At 44.8% G+C, this 14,015-nt stretch overlaps 1 protein-coding gene across 1 annotated transcript in view; it reads left to right on the top strand.

Annotated features, from left to right (window-relative positions):
• Window positions 1-14,015, top strand: part of LOC308286009 (choline-phosphate cytidylyltransferase A-like) — a 40,565-nt gene that overhangs the window by 3,677 nt on the left and 22,873 nt on the right. The window contains 1 exon segment of the mRNA XM_080726968.1: window positions 8,365-8,481. Within this exon segment, the coding sequence (XP_080583094.1) occupies window positions 8,368-8,481 (114 nt within the window). The 5' untranslated portion in view covers window positions 8,365-8,367.

Here is a 14,015-nt window from a genome sequence, read left to right as displayed (position 1 = left end):
AAATAATCATATTTTAACTGCCCTCCCCCCCCCCCCCCCCCCCCCACACACACACACACCCTGACATGCACTAAGAGTTGAGGCATTACATTTTGTATAAGATGGTTCTATCGTGAAAATAGCAGATCTCACAACGCTGCATTGTTGTGAGGCGTTGTGAGCTTGTAGATCTGCTATGTTTTGGCTAAAGTTCTCTGAATATGGATGTTAGGGTTCAAGTGGTTAATATAAGAAGGAGGCTTCTATCACACAAAGATTTGTAGGACCCCCTGTAGTAACTCTGAGGACCCCCTAGGGGTCCCAGACCCCCTGTTGAAGACCCCTGGTCTAAACGGTCTGCTTCAACTGCTGATATTAGATTTAACTCATCTGGTGCCGATCCCGAACTAGTTCGGCTTTATTTCAATCCAATACAATCTTTTTTTTATTAATTCACTTACCCCGAGCTGCTTGTAGAGTCGTGGGTGGTCCTGGCTCGCTAGCCGCTAGCCAGTTAGCCATTCTACTCTGTCCGACGATATATTCCATTAAAAATGGTTTAAAATACATTTTTGAGCTCCCCAATGTTCACCCGATGTTCGGCGCCGCTTCCGATGAGTACACGAGTGTGCCGATCCCGAAGTAGTTCGGCTTTATTTAATTAAATGAATAAAATGATAAGAGGCCTTCTGAAGCCTGGCTTGATTTTTGTAGCTACTAGCCGAAAGCTAACAACGTCCTGGCCGGCCGTAATTTGCGAACGCAATCGCCAATCTCCGCCTAATCCAATGAAAGACCGCATCTTTAAAGGCTTATATCTCTTTTTTGTGTTTTAGGAAAGCGGTGCGAGGTTTATTTACGGCGAAATCGCCCAAAAATGATCTTTTAGATGACAAAATGGGAATAGCCATTCTGTTAGCATCTTCATCCGGGACATTTCCATGCCGTGCATCAACGTGAGCACGTCAGGTCCTGGAAGCTGAAGTCCTGGAAGCTAAAGCGCTCGCCTATGAGAGATGCGCTGGCATTCTTTGGCCCCTAGAGGGCGCTGGCGCTCAAAGAGTTAACAGTCCTAGAACCAGTAGAATGATATCCTATGGAATGGAAGTGATGTTACAATAGAAAATAAAAACTACTTCCTGCCATTGACAGCCCAAACATCCAAACAGAAAAGTCCTTTCTGATTGCATTAAACAAAGTTAAACTCACCAACATTGCGGCTGTACTGAAAGCTTGAATTATCCTCTTTCTATCTGCAGTGTTTTTGTTTCATTAAAAAAATCCACCATAGAGATGTTATGAGCTACTTTCTGTCAAGAATTTCTGTGCAGGTTTTTATTTTTCCAAGTGTCAGAGTTTGGAAGCGCTCGTTTTCTACAACACAACATCCTGTGTATGTACAACATTATGTGCAGTTTAGAAACAGGTGGTTTGCAGGACCGTTGAGTGATTTGCAACTAACACTTCTAAACAACGCTCCAAGCTGCTCGATGTTTTACCACTCAGTCTAGTTTCTAGGGGGGGGGGGGGGGGGGTCCCAGTATTCCTCCTGGTTTTGGTCAGACTTTGTGAGGTTGCAGAAATACATGGTTCTGTTTGCTCTGGGTTTGTTCACATCAGGGGTTCCCAAACTCTTTTGTCTCAGGTCACCCCATAAATATTGTTTTAATCCGAGGCACCCCTACATTATAATTTTCACTCCCAGCACCTTATATTTATAGCATATCGTCGTTGTCGGGTGGAAACCTTGAATGTCCAAAACCGTTCGTTTTGTATTTATTCTATATCTATAAAATGTACTAAACTAGTGAAAACAGCAGATCTACAAGCACACACTTGTAGATCTGCTTTCACTAGTTTTGTGCGACAGTCTTGTATGATGAAGCAGGGCTTTGCTTTACCAAAAGACGTACACATTTGAAACTTGGAGATAGGAGGTTTCTGCCCGACAGTGACGATATTTTAGTGATTATGTTGTGAGGAAAACATTGAGATAACAGCCATGTTGGTTAGAACTGACTGAAAATAACTTTGTACTTCAAATTTAAAATTATACTAAATAATATATTTTTCAAGTGTCCAAATAAATTCCAAATATTATCAGATGATCTTATACATAATGGGTGTTTTTAATGAATCTATCATGGTTAAAATGGAGTTTGAAGTTACAATGGGTGTGTGTGGGGAGAGGCCCTGGGCCTGGAGGGCCTGGTAACATTTACATCAAATATCTAAATAAAGAGTGAAGCAAATTAAAAACTGTCCAGGGTGTTCATAAAAGCATGATTAGACGACAAAACGACAACGTTGTTTTGGATCTCTGGCTAATACAACAAATATGCCTTAATGCATTATAATTATCCTCTATAACTACAATGTAAAATTAAAAACACCTTAAATATTGTATTTCTTCTAGAAATAGCTAATCTTTCACTCAATAGGGGAAATACCTGTCGCAAGTTGATGATGTCATAAATGTCATGTGTGATCTATCCCTATGGAATTTATGGCATGCATGTGCAAATAAAAACAAACGTAATACTTCCTATGGTTAATATGAGCATCAAATCAATATTTCAAATGTTTACATTTTTGCCATAAATTCCATAGGGATAAATCACACATGACATTTATGACATTGTAGTTATAGAGGACAATTATAATGTATTAAGACATATTTGTCGTATTAGCCAGGGATCTTTTTAAGGGGTTAACAGCTGTGTGAGTGTAACTGGTCCAGGCTTTAAGGGGTTAACAGAGTGTAACTGGTCCAGGCTTTAAGGGGTTAACAGCTGTGAGAGTTTAACTGGTCCAGCTGTCTGCTGTTACGCAACAGTACAGTCTGGAGAGGTCATGACCCCCCCCCCACCCCCCCCCCTCACCCACTCAGCTGTACTTTACTCATGACTTGCATTTACAGCTGAGCAGCTGAGAGATGAAGCAGGGACCCCTTAGTTGATAGAGATGAAGCAGGGACCCCTTAGTTGATAGAGAGATGAAGCAGGGACCCCTTAGTTGATAGAGATGAAGCAGGGACCCCTTAGTTGATAGAGATGAAGCAGGGACCCCTTAGTTGATAGAGATGAAGCAGGGACCCCTTAGTTGATAGAGAGATGAAGCAGGGACCCCTTAGTTGAGAGAGAGATGAAGCAGGGACCCCTTAGTTGAGAGAGAGATGAAGCAGGGACCCCTTAGTTGAGAGAGAGATGAAGCAGGGACCCCTTAGTTGAGAGAGAGATGAAGCAGGGACCCCTTAGTTGAGAGAGAGATGAAGCAGGGACCCCTTAGTTGAGAGAGATGAAGCAGGGACCCCTTAGTTGATAGAGATGAAGCAGGGACCCCTTAGTTGAGAGAGAGATGAAGCAGGGACCCCTTAGTTGAGAGAGAGATGAAGCAGGGACCCCTTAGTTGAGAGAGAGATGAAGCAGGGACCCCTTAGTTGAGAGAGAGATGAAGCAGGGACCCCTTAGTTGAGAGAGAGATGAAGCAGGGACCCCTTAGTTGATAGAGAGATGAAGCAGGGACCCCTTAGTTGAGAGAGAGATGAAGCAGGGACCCCTTAGTTGATAGAGAGATGAAGCAGGGACCCCTTAGTTGATAGAGAGATGAACCAGGGACCCCTTAGTTGAGAGAGAGATGAAGCAGGGACCCCTTAGTTGAGAGAGAGATGAAGCAGGGACCCCTTAGTTGAGAGAGAGATGAAGCAGGGACCCCTTAGTTGAGAGAGAGATGAAGCAGGGACCCCTTAGTTGAGAGAGAGATGAAGCAGGGACCCCTTAGTTGATAGAGAGATGAAGCAGGGACCCCTTAGTTGAGAGAGAGATGAAGCAGGGACCCCTTAGTTGATAGAGAGATGAAGCAGGGACCCCTTAGTTGATAGAGAGATGAACCAGGGACCCCTTAGTTGATAGAGAGATGAAGCAGGGACCCCTTAGTTGATAGAGAGATGAAGCAGGGACCCCTTAGTTGATAGAGAGATGAACCAGGGACCCCTTAGTTGAGAGAGAGATGAAGCAGGGACCCCTTAGTTGATAGAGAGATGAACCAGGGACCCCTTAGTTGATAGAGAGATGAAGCAGGGACCCCTTAGTTGATAGAGAGATGAAGCAGGGACCCCTTAGTTGAGAAAGAGATGAAGCAGGGACCCCTTAGTTGAGAGAGAGATGAAGCAGCGACCCCTTAGTTGAGAGAGATGAAGCAGGGACCCCTTAGTGAGAGAGAGATGAAGCAGGGACCCCTTAGTTGAGAGAGAGATGAAGCAGCGACCCCTTAGTGAGAGAGAGATGAAGCAGGGACCCCTTAGTTGAGAGAGAGATGAAGCAGGGACCCCTTAGTTGAGAGAGAGATGAAGCAGGGACCCCTTAGTGAGAGAGAGATGAAGCAGGGACCCCTTAGTTGAGAGAGAGATGAAGCAGCGACCCCTTAGTTGAGAGAGATGAAGCAGGGACCCCTTAGTGAGAGAGAGATGAAGCAGGGACCCCTTAGTTGAGAGAGAGATGAAGCAGCGACCCCTTAGTTGAGAGAGATGAAGCAGGGACCCCTTAGTTGAGAGAGATGAAGCAGGGACCCCTTAGTTGAGGGAGAGATGAAGCAGGGACCCCTTAGTTGAGGGAGAGATGAAGCAGGGACCCCTTAGTTGATAGAGAGATGAAGCAGGGACCCCTTAGTTGAGAGAGAGATGAAGCAGGGACCCCTTAGTTGAGAGAGAGATGAAGCAGGGACCCCTTAGTTGAGAGAGATGAAGCAGGGACCCCTTAGTTGAGGGAGAGATGAAGCAGGGACCCCTTAGTTGAGAGAGATGAAGCAGGGACCCCTTAGTTGAGAGAGATGAAGCAGGGACCCCTTAGTTGAGGGAGAGATGAAGCAGGGACCCCTTAGTTGAGGGAGAGATGAAGCAGGGACCCCTTAGTTGATAGAGAGATGAAGCAGGGACCCCTTAGTTGAGAGAGAGATGAAGCAGGGACCCCTTAGTTGAGAGAGAGATGAAGCAGGGACCCCTTAGTTGAGAGAGATGAAGCAGGGACCCCTTAGTTGAGGGAGAGATGAAGCAGGGACCCCTTAGTTGAGAGAGATGAAGCAGGGACCCCTTAGTTGAGAGAGATGAAGCAGGGACCCCTTAGTTGAGGGAGAGATGAAGCAGGGACCCCTTAGTTGAGGGAGAGATGAAGCAGGGACCCCTTAGTTGATAGAGAGATGAAGCAGGGACCCCTTAGTTGAGAGAGAGATGAAGCAGGGACCCCTTAGTTGAGAGAGAGATGAAGCAGGGACCCCTTAGTTGAGAGAGAGATGAAGCAGGGACCCCTTAGTTGAGAGAGAGATGAAGCAGGGACCCCTTAGTTGAGAGAGAGATGAAGCAGGGACCCCTTAGTTGAGAGAGAGATGAAGCAGGGACCCCTTATCTGAGGGAGAGATGAAGCAGGGACCCCTTAGTTGAGAGAGAGATGAAGCAGGGACCCCTTAGTTGAGAGAGAGATGAAGCAGGGACCCCTTAGCTGAGGGAGAGATGAAGCAGGGACCCCTTAGTTGAGAGAGAGATGAAGCAGGGACCCCTTAGTTGAGAGAGAGATGAAGCAGGGACCCCTTAGTTGAGAGAGAGATGAAGCAGGGACCCCTTAGCTGAGAGAGAGATGAAGCAGGGACCCCTTAGTTGAGAGAGATGAAGCAGGGACCCCTTAGTTGAGGGAGAGATGAAGCAGGGACCCCTTAGTTGAGGGAGAGATGAAGCAGGGACCCCTTCGTTGATAGAGAGATGAAGCAGGGACCCCTTAGTTGAGAGAGAGATGAAGCAGGGACCCCTTAGTTGAGAGAGAGATGAAGCAGGGACCCCTTAGTTGAGAGAGAGATGAAGCAGGGACCCCTTAGTTGAGAGAGAGATGAAGCAGGGACCCCTTAGTTGAGAGAGAGATGAAGCAGGGACCCCTTAGCTGAGGGAGAGATGAAGCAGGGACCCCTTAGTGAGAGAGAGATGAAGCAGGGACCCCTTAGTGAGAGAGAGATGAAGCAGGGACCCCTTAGCTGAGAGAGATGAAGCAGGGACCCCTTAGCTGAGGGAGAGATGAAGCAGGGACCCCTTAGCTGAGAGAGATGAAGCAGGGACCCCTTAGCTGAGGGAGAGATGAAGCAGGGACCCCTTAGCTGAGAGAGATGAAGCAGGGACCCCTTAGTTGAGAGAGAGATGAAGCAGGGACCCCTTAGTTGAGAGAGAGATGAAGCAGGGACCCCTTAGTTGAGGGAGAGATGAAGCAGGGACCCCTTAGTTGAGGGAGAGATGAAGCAGGGACCCCTTAGCTGAGAGAGATGAAGCAGGGACCCCTTAGTTGAGAGAGAGATGAAGCAGGGACCCCTTAGTTGAGAGAGAGAGAGAGAGAGAGAGATGAAGCAGGGACCCCTTAGTTGAGAGAGAGATGAAGCAGGGACCCCTTAGTTGAGAGAGATGAAGCAGGGACCCCTTAGTTGATAGAGATGAAGCAGGGACCCCTTAGTTGAGAGAGAGATGAAGCAGGGACCCCTTAGTTGAGAGAGAGATGAAGCAGGGACCCCTTAGTTGAGAGAGATGAAGCAGGGACCCCTTAGTTGATAGAGATGAAGCAGGGACCCCTTAGTTGAGAGAGAGATGAAGCAGGGACCCCTTAGTTGAGAGAGAGATGAAGCAGGGACCCCTTAGTGAGAGAGAGATGAAGCAGGGACCCCTTAGTTGAGAGAGAGATGAAGCAGGGACCCCTTAGTTGAGAGAGAGATGAAGCAGGGACCCCTTAGTGAGAGAGAGATGAAGCAGGGACCCCTTAGTTGAGAGAGAGATGAAGCAGGGACCCCTTAGTTGAGAGAGAGATGAAGCAGGGACCCCTTAGTGAGAGAGAGATGAAGCAGGGACCCCTTAGTTGAGAGAGAGATGAAGCAGGGACCCCTTAGTTGAGAGAGAGATGAAGCAGGGACCCCTTAGTTGAGAGAGAGATGAAGCAGGGACCCCTTAGTTGAGAGAGAGATGAAGCAGGGACCCCTTAGTTGAGAGAGAGATGAAGCAGGGACCCCTTAGTTGAGAGAGAGATGAAGCAGGGACCCCTTAGTTGAGAGAGAGATGAAGCAGGGACCCCTTAGTTGATAGAGAGATGAAGCAGGGACCCCTTAGTGAGAGAGAGATGAAGCAGGGACCCCTTAGTTGAGAGAGAGATGAAGCAGGGACCCCTTAGTTGAGAGAGAGATGAAGCAGGGACCCCTTAGTGAGAGAGAGATGAAGCAGGGACCCCTTAGTTGAGAGAGAGATGAAGCAGGGACCCCTTAGTGAGAGAGAGATGAAGCAGGGACCCCTTAGTTGAGAGAGAGATGAAGCAGGGACCCCTTAGTGAGAGAGAGATGAAGCAGGGACCCCTTAGCTGAGAGAGAGATAAAGCAGGGACCCCTTAGTTGATAGAGAGATGAAGCAGGGACCCCTTAGTGAGAGAGAGATGAAGCAGGGACCCCTTAGTTGAGAGAGAGATGAAGCAGGGACCCCTTAGTTGAGAGAGAGATGAAGCAGGGACCCCTTAGTTGATAGAGAGATGAAGCAGGGACCCCTTAGTGAGAGAGAGATGAAGCAGGGACCCCTTAGTTGAGAGAGAGATGAAGCAGGGACCCCTTAGTTGAGACTGAGAGATATGAAGCAGGGACCCCTTAGTTGAGAGAGATGAAGCAGGGACCCCTTAGTTGAGAGAGAGATGAAGCAGGGACCCCTTAGTTGAGAGAGAGATGAAGCAGGGACCCCTTAGTTGAGAGAGAGATGAAGCAGGGACCCCTTAGTTGAGAGAGAGATGAAGCAGGGACCCCTTAGTTGAGAGAGAGATGAAGCAGGGACCCCTTAGTTGATAGAGAGATGAAGCAGGGACCCCTTAGTGAGAGAGAGATGAAGCAGGGACCCCTTAGTTGAGAGAGAGATGAAGCAGGGACCCCTTAGTTGATAGAGAGATGAAGCAGGGACCCCTTAGTGAGAGAGAGATGAAGCAGGGACCCCTTAGTTGAGAGAGAGATGAAGCAGGGACCCCTTAGTTGAGAGAGAGATGAAGCAGGGACCCCTTAGTTGATAGAGAGATGAAGCAGGGACCCCTTAGTGAGAGAGAGATGAAGCAGGGACCCCTTAGTTGAGAGAGAGATGAAGCAGGGACCCCCACAACCTGTTAATAGATTCCATAGTTTCATTGTTTGACAGCACAATCATCAGTGTATTTTGGATTCATGTTAATTTGTGTTTTCAGATATTTAACCACTTGAACCACTTGAGATACCAGCCACCCGTCTGAGGAAACCCATTTCGGCCGCTCAATCAATCAATGCTTATTGATCTGGATTAGGAGAGTCTGCTTGATTCCCATCATGTGTTTAACCTTTGGTGACCTTTGACCTTTGACCCTACAGGTCATGGAGGAGGGGTCATCCATGCTGACCTCCAGGAAGAGAAGGAGAGAGGAGAGCTCTAATGGAGAGGAGAGGGAGGAGGGAGAAAGACCTGGCAAAGTGCCAAGATACACTGTGGTAAGACTGTGTGTGTGTGTGTGTGTGTGTGTGTGTGTGTGTGTGTGTGTGTGTGTGTGTGTGTGTGTGTGTGTGTGTGTGTGTGTGTGTGTGTGTGTGTGTGTGTGTGTGTGTGTGTGTGTGTGTGTGTGTGTGTGTGTGTGTGCGCGCGCTTCACTGTTAACCCTGCAAGGCCCAGCGTTGCTTTTTGGCAACATTTTTTAAAACATTTCTTTTTAAATGATATATTATTAAATTATTAAATATTATATATTTAGTTTCCCTGTTCTTGGTTCACATTAACATCACTGTAAGCCATTTCAGCCAGTTGCTTATTGATGATGTCACTGAAGTTAATGTCTGGTCTTTTGCTAACTGAGTACCTGAGACCAATAACAGTCTAAGTCCGTATTTTAACATTTTGGATAAAGATATATTTTTTTTGATTTACCAGACTATAAACCACAAACTAGAAGTGTTTAATCTCTTAAAGTCTTAATGTACTCCCCTCTCATTTTGTTGCATTTGTTTTTTTTTACTTAACTCATATATATTAGGAATTATAAGACATAAGTCCATACACACAATATTCAGCAGACAAAGGGAGCAGATAACATTAAAACCGACAATTAAACAAAATGAGGGGGGATTGCATTAACAAATTAACAGATTATAAATGACTAGTTTGTGGTTTACAGTCTGGTAAATTGAAAAATATATATATTAAAAAAAAATCAAATATGGACTTATACTGTTATTCATCTCAGGTAATCAAATGTCTATTTAACTTACTCTGTAATCACAGACAGGTGTTGTTGTCTATTTAACTGACTCTGTAATCACAGACAGGTGTTGTTGTCTATTTAACTGACTCTGTAATCACAGACAGGTGTTGTTGTCTATTTAACTGACTCTGTAATCACAGACAGGTGTTGTTGTCTATTTAACTGACTCTGTAATCACAGACAGGTGTTGTTGTCTATTTAACTGACTCTGTAATCACAGACAGGTGTTGTTGTCTATTTAACTGACTCTGTAATCACAGACAGGTGTTGTTGTCTATTTAACTGACTCTGTAATCACAGACAGGTGTTGTTGTCTATTTAACTGACTCTGTAATCACAGACAGGTGTTGTTGTCTATTTAACTGACTCTGTAATCACAGACAGGTGTTGTTGTCTATTTAACTGACTCTGTAATCACAGACAGGTGTTGTTGTCTATTTAACTGACTCTGTAATCACAGACAGGTGTTGTTGTCTATTTAACTGACTCTGTAATCACAGACAGGTGTTGTTGTCTATTTAACTGACTCTGTAATCACAGACAGGTGTTGTTGTCTATTTAATTGATTGATTGATTGAAGAATTTATTAGAAGTTTGCAATAGAAAAAAGTACAGTTTCATGACAGTACAAATCACTGGTACAAGGTCAACTAAAAGGAGATCCTAGAAAGCCGAGGCTTATTTCCACAGGAACCACACTTTAAGTATCTCATATAACATTGAAAGACAGACGGATAGAAGATAGTACTTTATCTAGGATAATATCAGTTTCAAAAGCATAACATCAAATACAAAAGGCAGAATACAAAGAAAAAGGGGGGGGGGGGGGGAGCATGGGGGCTTAGTCTATTTACAAGTCACGGGTAGCTGCTGTCTGAAGGTGACTTTTCATACCAATTTTGAAGGAGGCTAGGGATTTGCTCTCCTTTAGGGCTTGTGGAAGGGCGTTCCACATGTTGATGGTATAGCAGGAGAACGAGTTAGCGCCTTGTTTAGTGTTAAATCTACGCTGATGATGATTAGTGGAGCTGCCTCTGGTGTTATGATCGTGAACATCCTTGACCTTTAAGAAGTAGTTTGTCAGGTACATGGGAATCTTGGAGGTGTAGTGTATCTTGTACACCAGGCCCATTGCAAGATGCTGTACTCTGTCAGCTACTTTGAGCCACCCCACGCTTTCGTGGTGATGCTCGGTAAGGTGGGTCAGAGGAGGGAGACCAAGCACAACCCTAATTAGTTTGTTTTGGGCTGTTTGGAGCTTTAGCTTTAAGGCAGCTGGGGCGTCGCGATACCAGACAAGGACTCCGTAATCAATGAGGGGCCCAATAAGAGCACCTCCTAGTGTCTTTCGGGATTTAATATTGATCAGTGGGGCAACTCTTTGCAAGAAGCGAATTCGTTGATTGACTTTATTGATTACCTTGGTGGTCATTTTTTCACTGGATAGGTTAGCCTCCAGGATGCAACCCAGGTAGCAGATGTGGTTTTTTCTTTCTATCACAGTGTCACCTACTTTAATTGTGAAGTTCTCAACTAGGCTAAGTTTCTGACTAGATCCAAAGAGGATACATTCAGTTTTGCCTAGGTGAATTGAGAGTCTGTTGTCATTGAGCCAGGTGCAGATCTTGTTAAGTTCACAGTTAAGGGCCTTTTCAACCTGCAAAATGTCTCTGCCTGAGACTAGGAGAGCCGAGTCATCCGCGAACAGAAACAGATTGCAGTCACAAGCAGATGACATGTCGTTTACGTATATTAAGAACAACAGTGGTCCTAGTATACTCCCTTGAGGTACTCCACAGTTTACTGGGAGGGGGGGGGACAGGGTTCCGTTGACTTCCACCATCTGTTCCCTCCCCACCAAGTAAGAGTGCATCCATCTCACTGCTGTGCTATCAAGACCAATAGCTTTGAGTTTTTCGATCAGAATAGAATGATCGACGGTGTCAAATGCCTTCTGGAGGTCCAGCATGACCATGCCACAATATTTGCCATCGTGAATTTCACGTTTGATGTAATCATTCAAATAGATGAGGCATGTATCTGTGGAATGGGACTCTCTGAAGCCAGACTGGAACTCGTAGATCAGTTTATTCTCTTCAAGATATTTAGCCACCTGTTCATAGACAATTTTTTCCATTACCTTAGAGATGGAACTAAGGATTGAGATTGGCCTGTAGTTGCCAGGGTCAAGTTTACTGCCTTTTTTGTGCAGGGGGGTTACCTTGGCTAATTTGAAGTCCTGGGGGACATAACCCTGCTTGATAGATAGATTAATAATATGGGTAATGATTGGGGCAATGGTGGCAGCTGAGTCTATGAGAAATTTGGGGGCAATTTTATCATGGCCAGCGGCCTTGAATTGAGGTAGGGTGCGCAGTTTTTTAAACACTTCATCAGTTGACACCGTGGCAAGTTTAAGGTTGTCTTTGCATACCCCAAGGTTCCTGTAGAATTTCAAGATGTGCCTAACACCAAACAGCCCAGATGGAGCGGGCAGTTTATTGACCAGATTTTTGGCCATGGAGGTGAAGTAGATGTTGAGATTTTTGGCTACATCAAGACTATCCGTGAGGAGGGTTAACTGACTCTGTAATCACAGACAGGTGTTGTTGTCTATTTAACTGACTCTGTAATCACAGACAGGTGTTGTTGTCTATTTAACTGACTCTGTAATCACAGACAGGTGTTGTTGTCTATTTAACTGACTCTGTAATCACAGACAGGTGTTGTTGTCTATTTAACTGACTCTGTAATCACAGACAGGTGTTGTTGTCTATTTAACTGACTCTGTAATCACAGACAGGTGTTGTTGTCTATTTAACTGACTCTGTAATCACAGACAGGTGTTGTTGTCTATTTAACTGACTCTGTAATCACAGACAGGTGTTGTTGTCTATTTAACTGACTCTGTAATCACAGACAGGTGTTGTTGTCTATTTAACTGACTCTGTAATCACAGACAGGTGTTGTTGTCTATTTAACTGACTCTGTAATCACAGGCCCTGTCCAGACGACAACGTATTTTTAATCCCCGGGGAGGTAAAGCCACGAACGCCCATGGGTGTCCACATGCAAACGCATGCAAACGGAGGACTAGACGAATAGTTTCCAAAACTCCGGCTGCAGTGCATTTTTGTTACCCGGGCGTATTTATTTTGCCTTGTGGACAGCATAAACGGAGAAGTTCTTTGCTTGCATGCTTACGTCACCTTGTGCTCCTCGCCTCCTCCTCTTTGCTATGAGAGAATCCCATAATAGTCTCTGTAGAATATCCATATTTATGAGCGCATTCACGACATGTTAACATTAGAGAGCTCAGCTGTCTTGTTTAGGGATGGAGCCCTATTTAGCCTAATGAATGATTTTAATGATATTTGTTACTTTTGTCAAATGTCATCTTCATAAATGGTGGTCAGCCACGATCTCACAGTCTCAAAAGATACCAGTTATGTTCTGAATTTGTTGTCTCACATAGCTTTCCACCGGCTCAATAAGCCGGATCGATAAGGTGCTCATTATCAATAACGAGATACAGCCCTAGTCTTGTTAACGGAGCATATCTGACGCGACGCGCCTGCCTCTTCTCTTTGTCAAAGTTTGGATATCAAATGCCAATATCAAATGATTTCAAGCATAATGGAGACATACGCACGCATGCAGGCATCAGTTGTCTGACGCTTTGAAGGTGAGAATATGTTGATTATTCACGGCATGTGCCTCCTTTTAGATTATTTCCACGATCAGCGCAAGCTAAAAAGAAAAGTCCGTCTGAGAGAGCGCACCACTCTCTCTCTCAATACAAAGTAATGCTTGCTTGACCACGAAGTTCTGATTGATAGAGTTACATTCGTTTAATGCAGAGAGAGAGAGAGAGAGAGAGAGAGAGAGAGAGAGAGAGAGAGAGAGAGCATACCACACTCGACGATTCCTCTCCCCTCTCCTGCTCTAGAAATAGTTCGCGAATTTATATTAAACTAGAAAAATATTGTTCCTTCGAAACAATTGTGGGCTTGCTTCAAGCCGGAAAACAATGGCTATAAAAGTACAAAATGTCAAGATCGCAGGCAGTGCTCTCTTTGACGTTACTGACGTCAAAGATTGGTCCATTTTTTCCAAAAATGTTATGCAAAAGTTGACCCGCTGGTGGCGCTATAACAGGCCAATGATAGAAGGGTGGTATCTGTTCCTTGACCTATTGGGAATGTGCTTGCAAGATTTCACGCACATCCCAGGCTGTGTTCATGATTTGAGGTGTTTTTGGCTTTGGCCACTTTATCGCTGCTTGCAGCTATATTTATTATTATTATTTTATTATTTTATTGTATGCACTTCATAGGCATGTTAGATAAAGGTCCTTAGATTGCGTGTAGAATGTTTCATGCAAATTGCTAAAAAGAAATCCTAGAATAAAAACGGTTTTAAGCGTTTCACAAACTGCTCAAAATGATATAGCGCCCCCCTTTGGCCAATTGGGGTATGATTGGTTTTAGTGATATTTGGAATAACACTCTACATCTTTGCCAAATGCCATGAACATGCTACGTTGTATGTATGATTTAGAGGCAGAAGAATAATTTGCATAAAATGCAATATTCATTGAATTATTTAAAAAAGCATGTTTCAATTTTAAAGAAATCCGATCTGACAGATCTTTAGATATCGGTCCAAAGTTCACGTAAAAAAAGTTTTGTGCACGTGACGCAAAAATTTCAGAATAAAAGCAGGTTTACGCGTTTTACAAACTGCTCAAATTGGCGGAAAATCTAAGGG

The sequence above is a fragment of the Nannobrachium achirus genome (genome assembly GCF_963921795.1).
Source record: "Nannobrachium achirus genome assembly, chromosome: 5".
Classification (NCBI taxonomy): domain Eukaryota; kingdom Metazoa; phylum Chordata; class Actinopteri; order Myctophiformes; family Myctophidae; genus Nannobrachium; species Nannobrachium achirus.
Note: the sequence above shows the minus strand (reverse complement) of the source record. Positions and strands in the feature narration are given on the sequence as shown.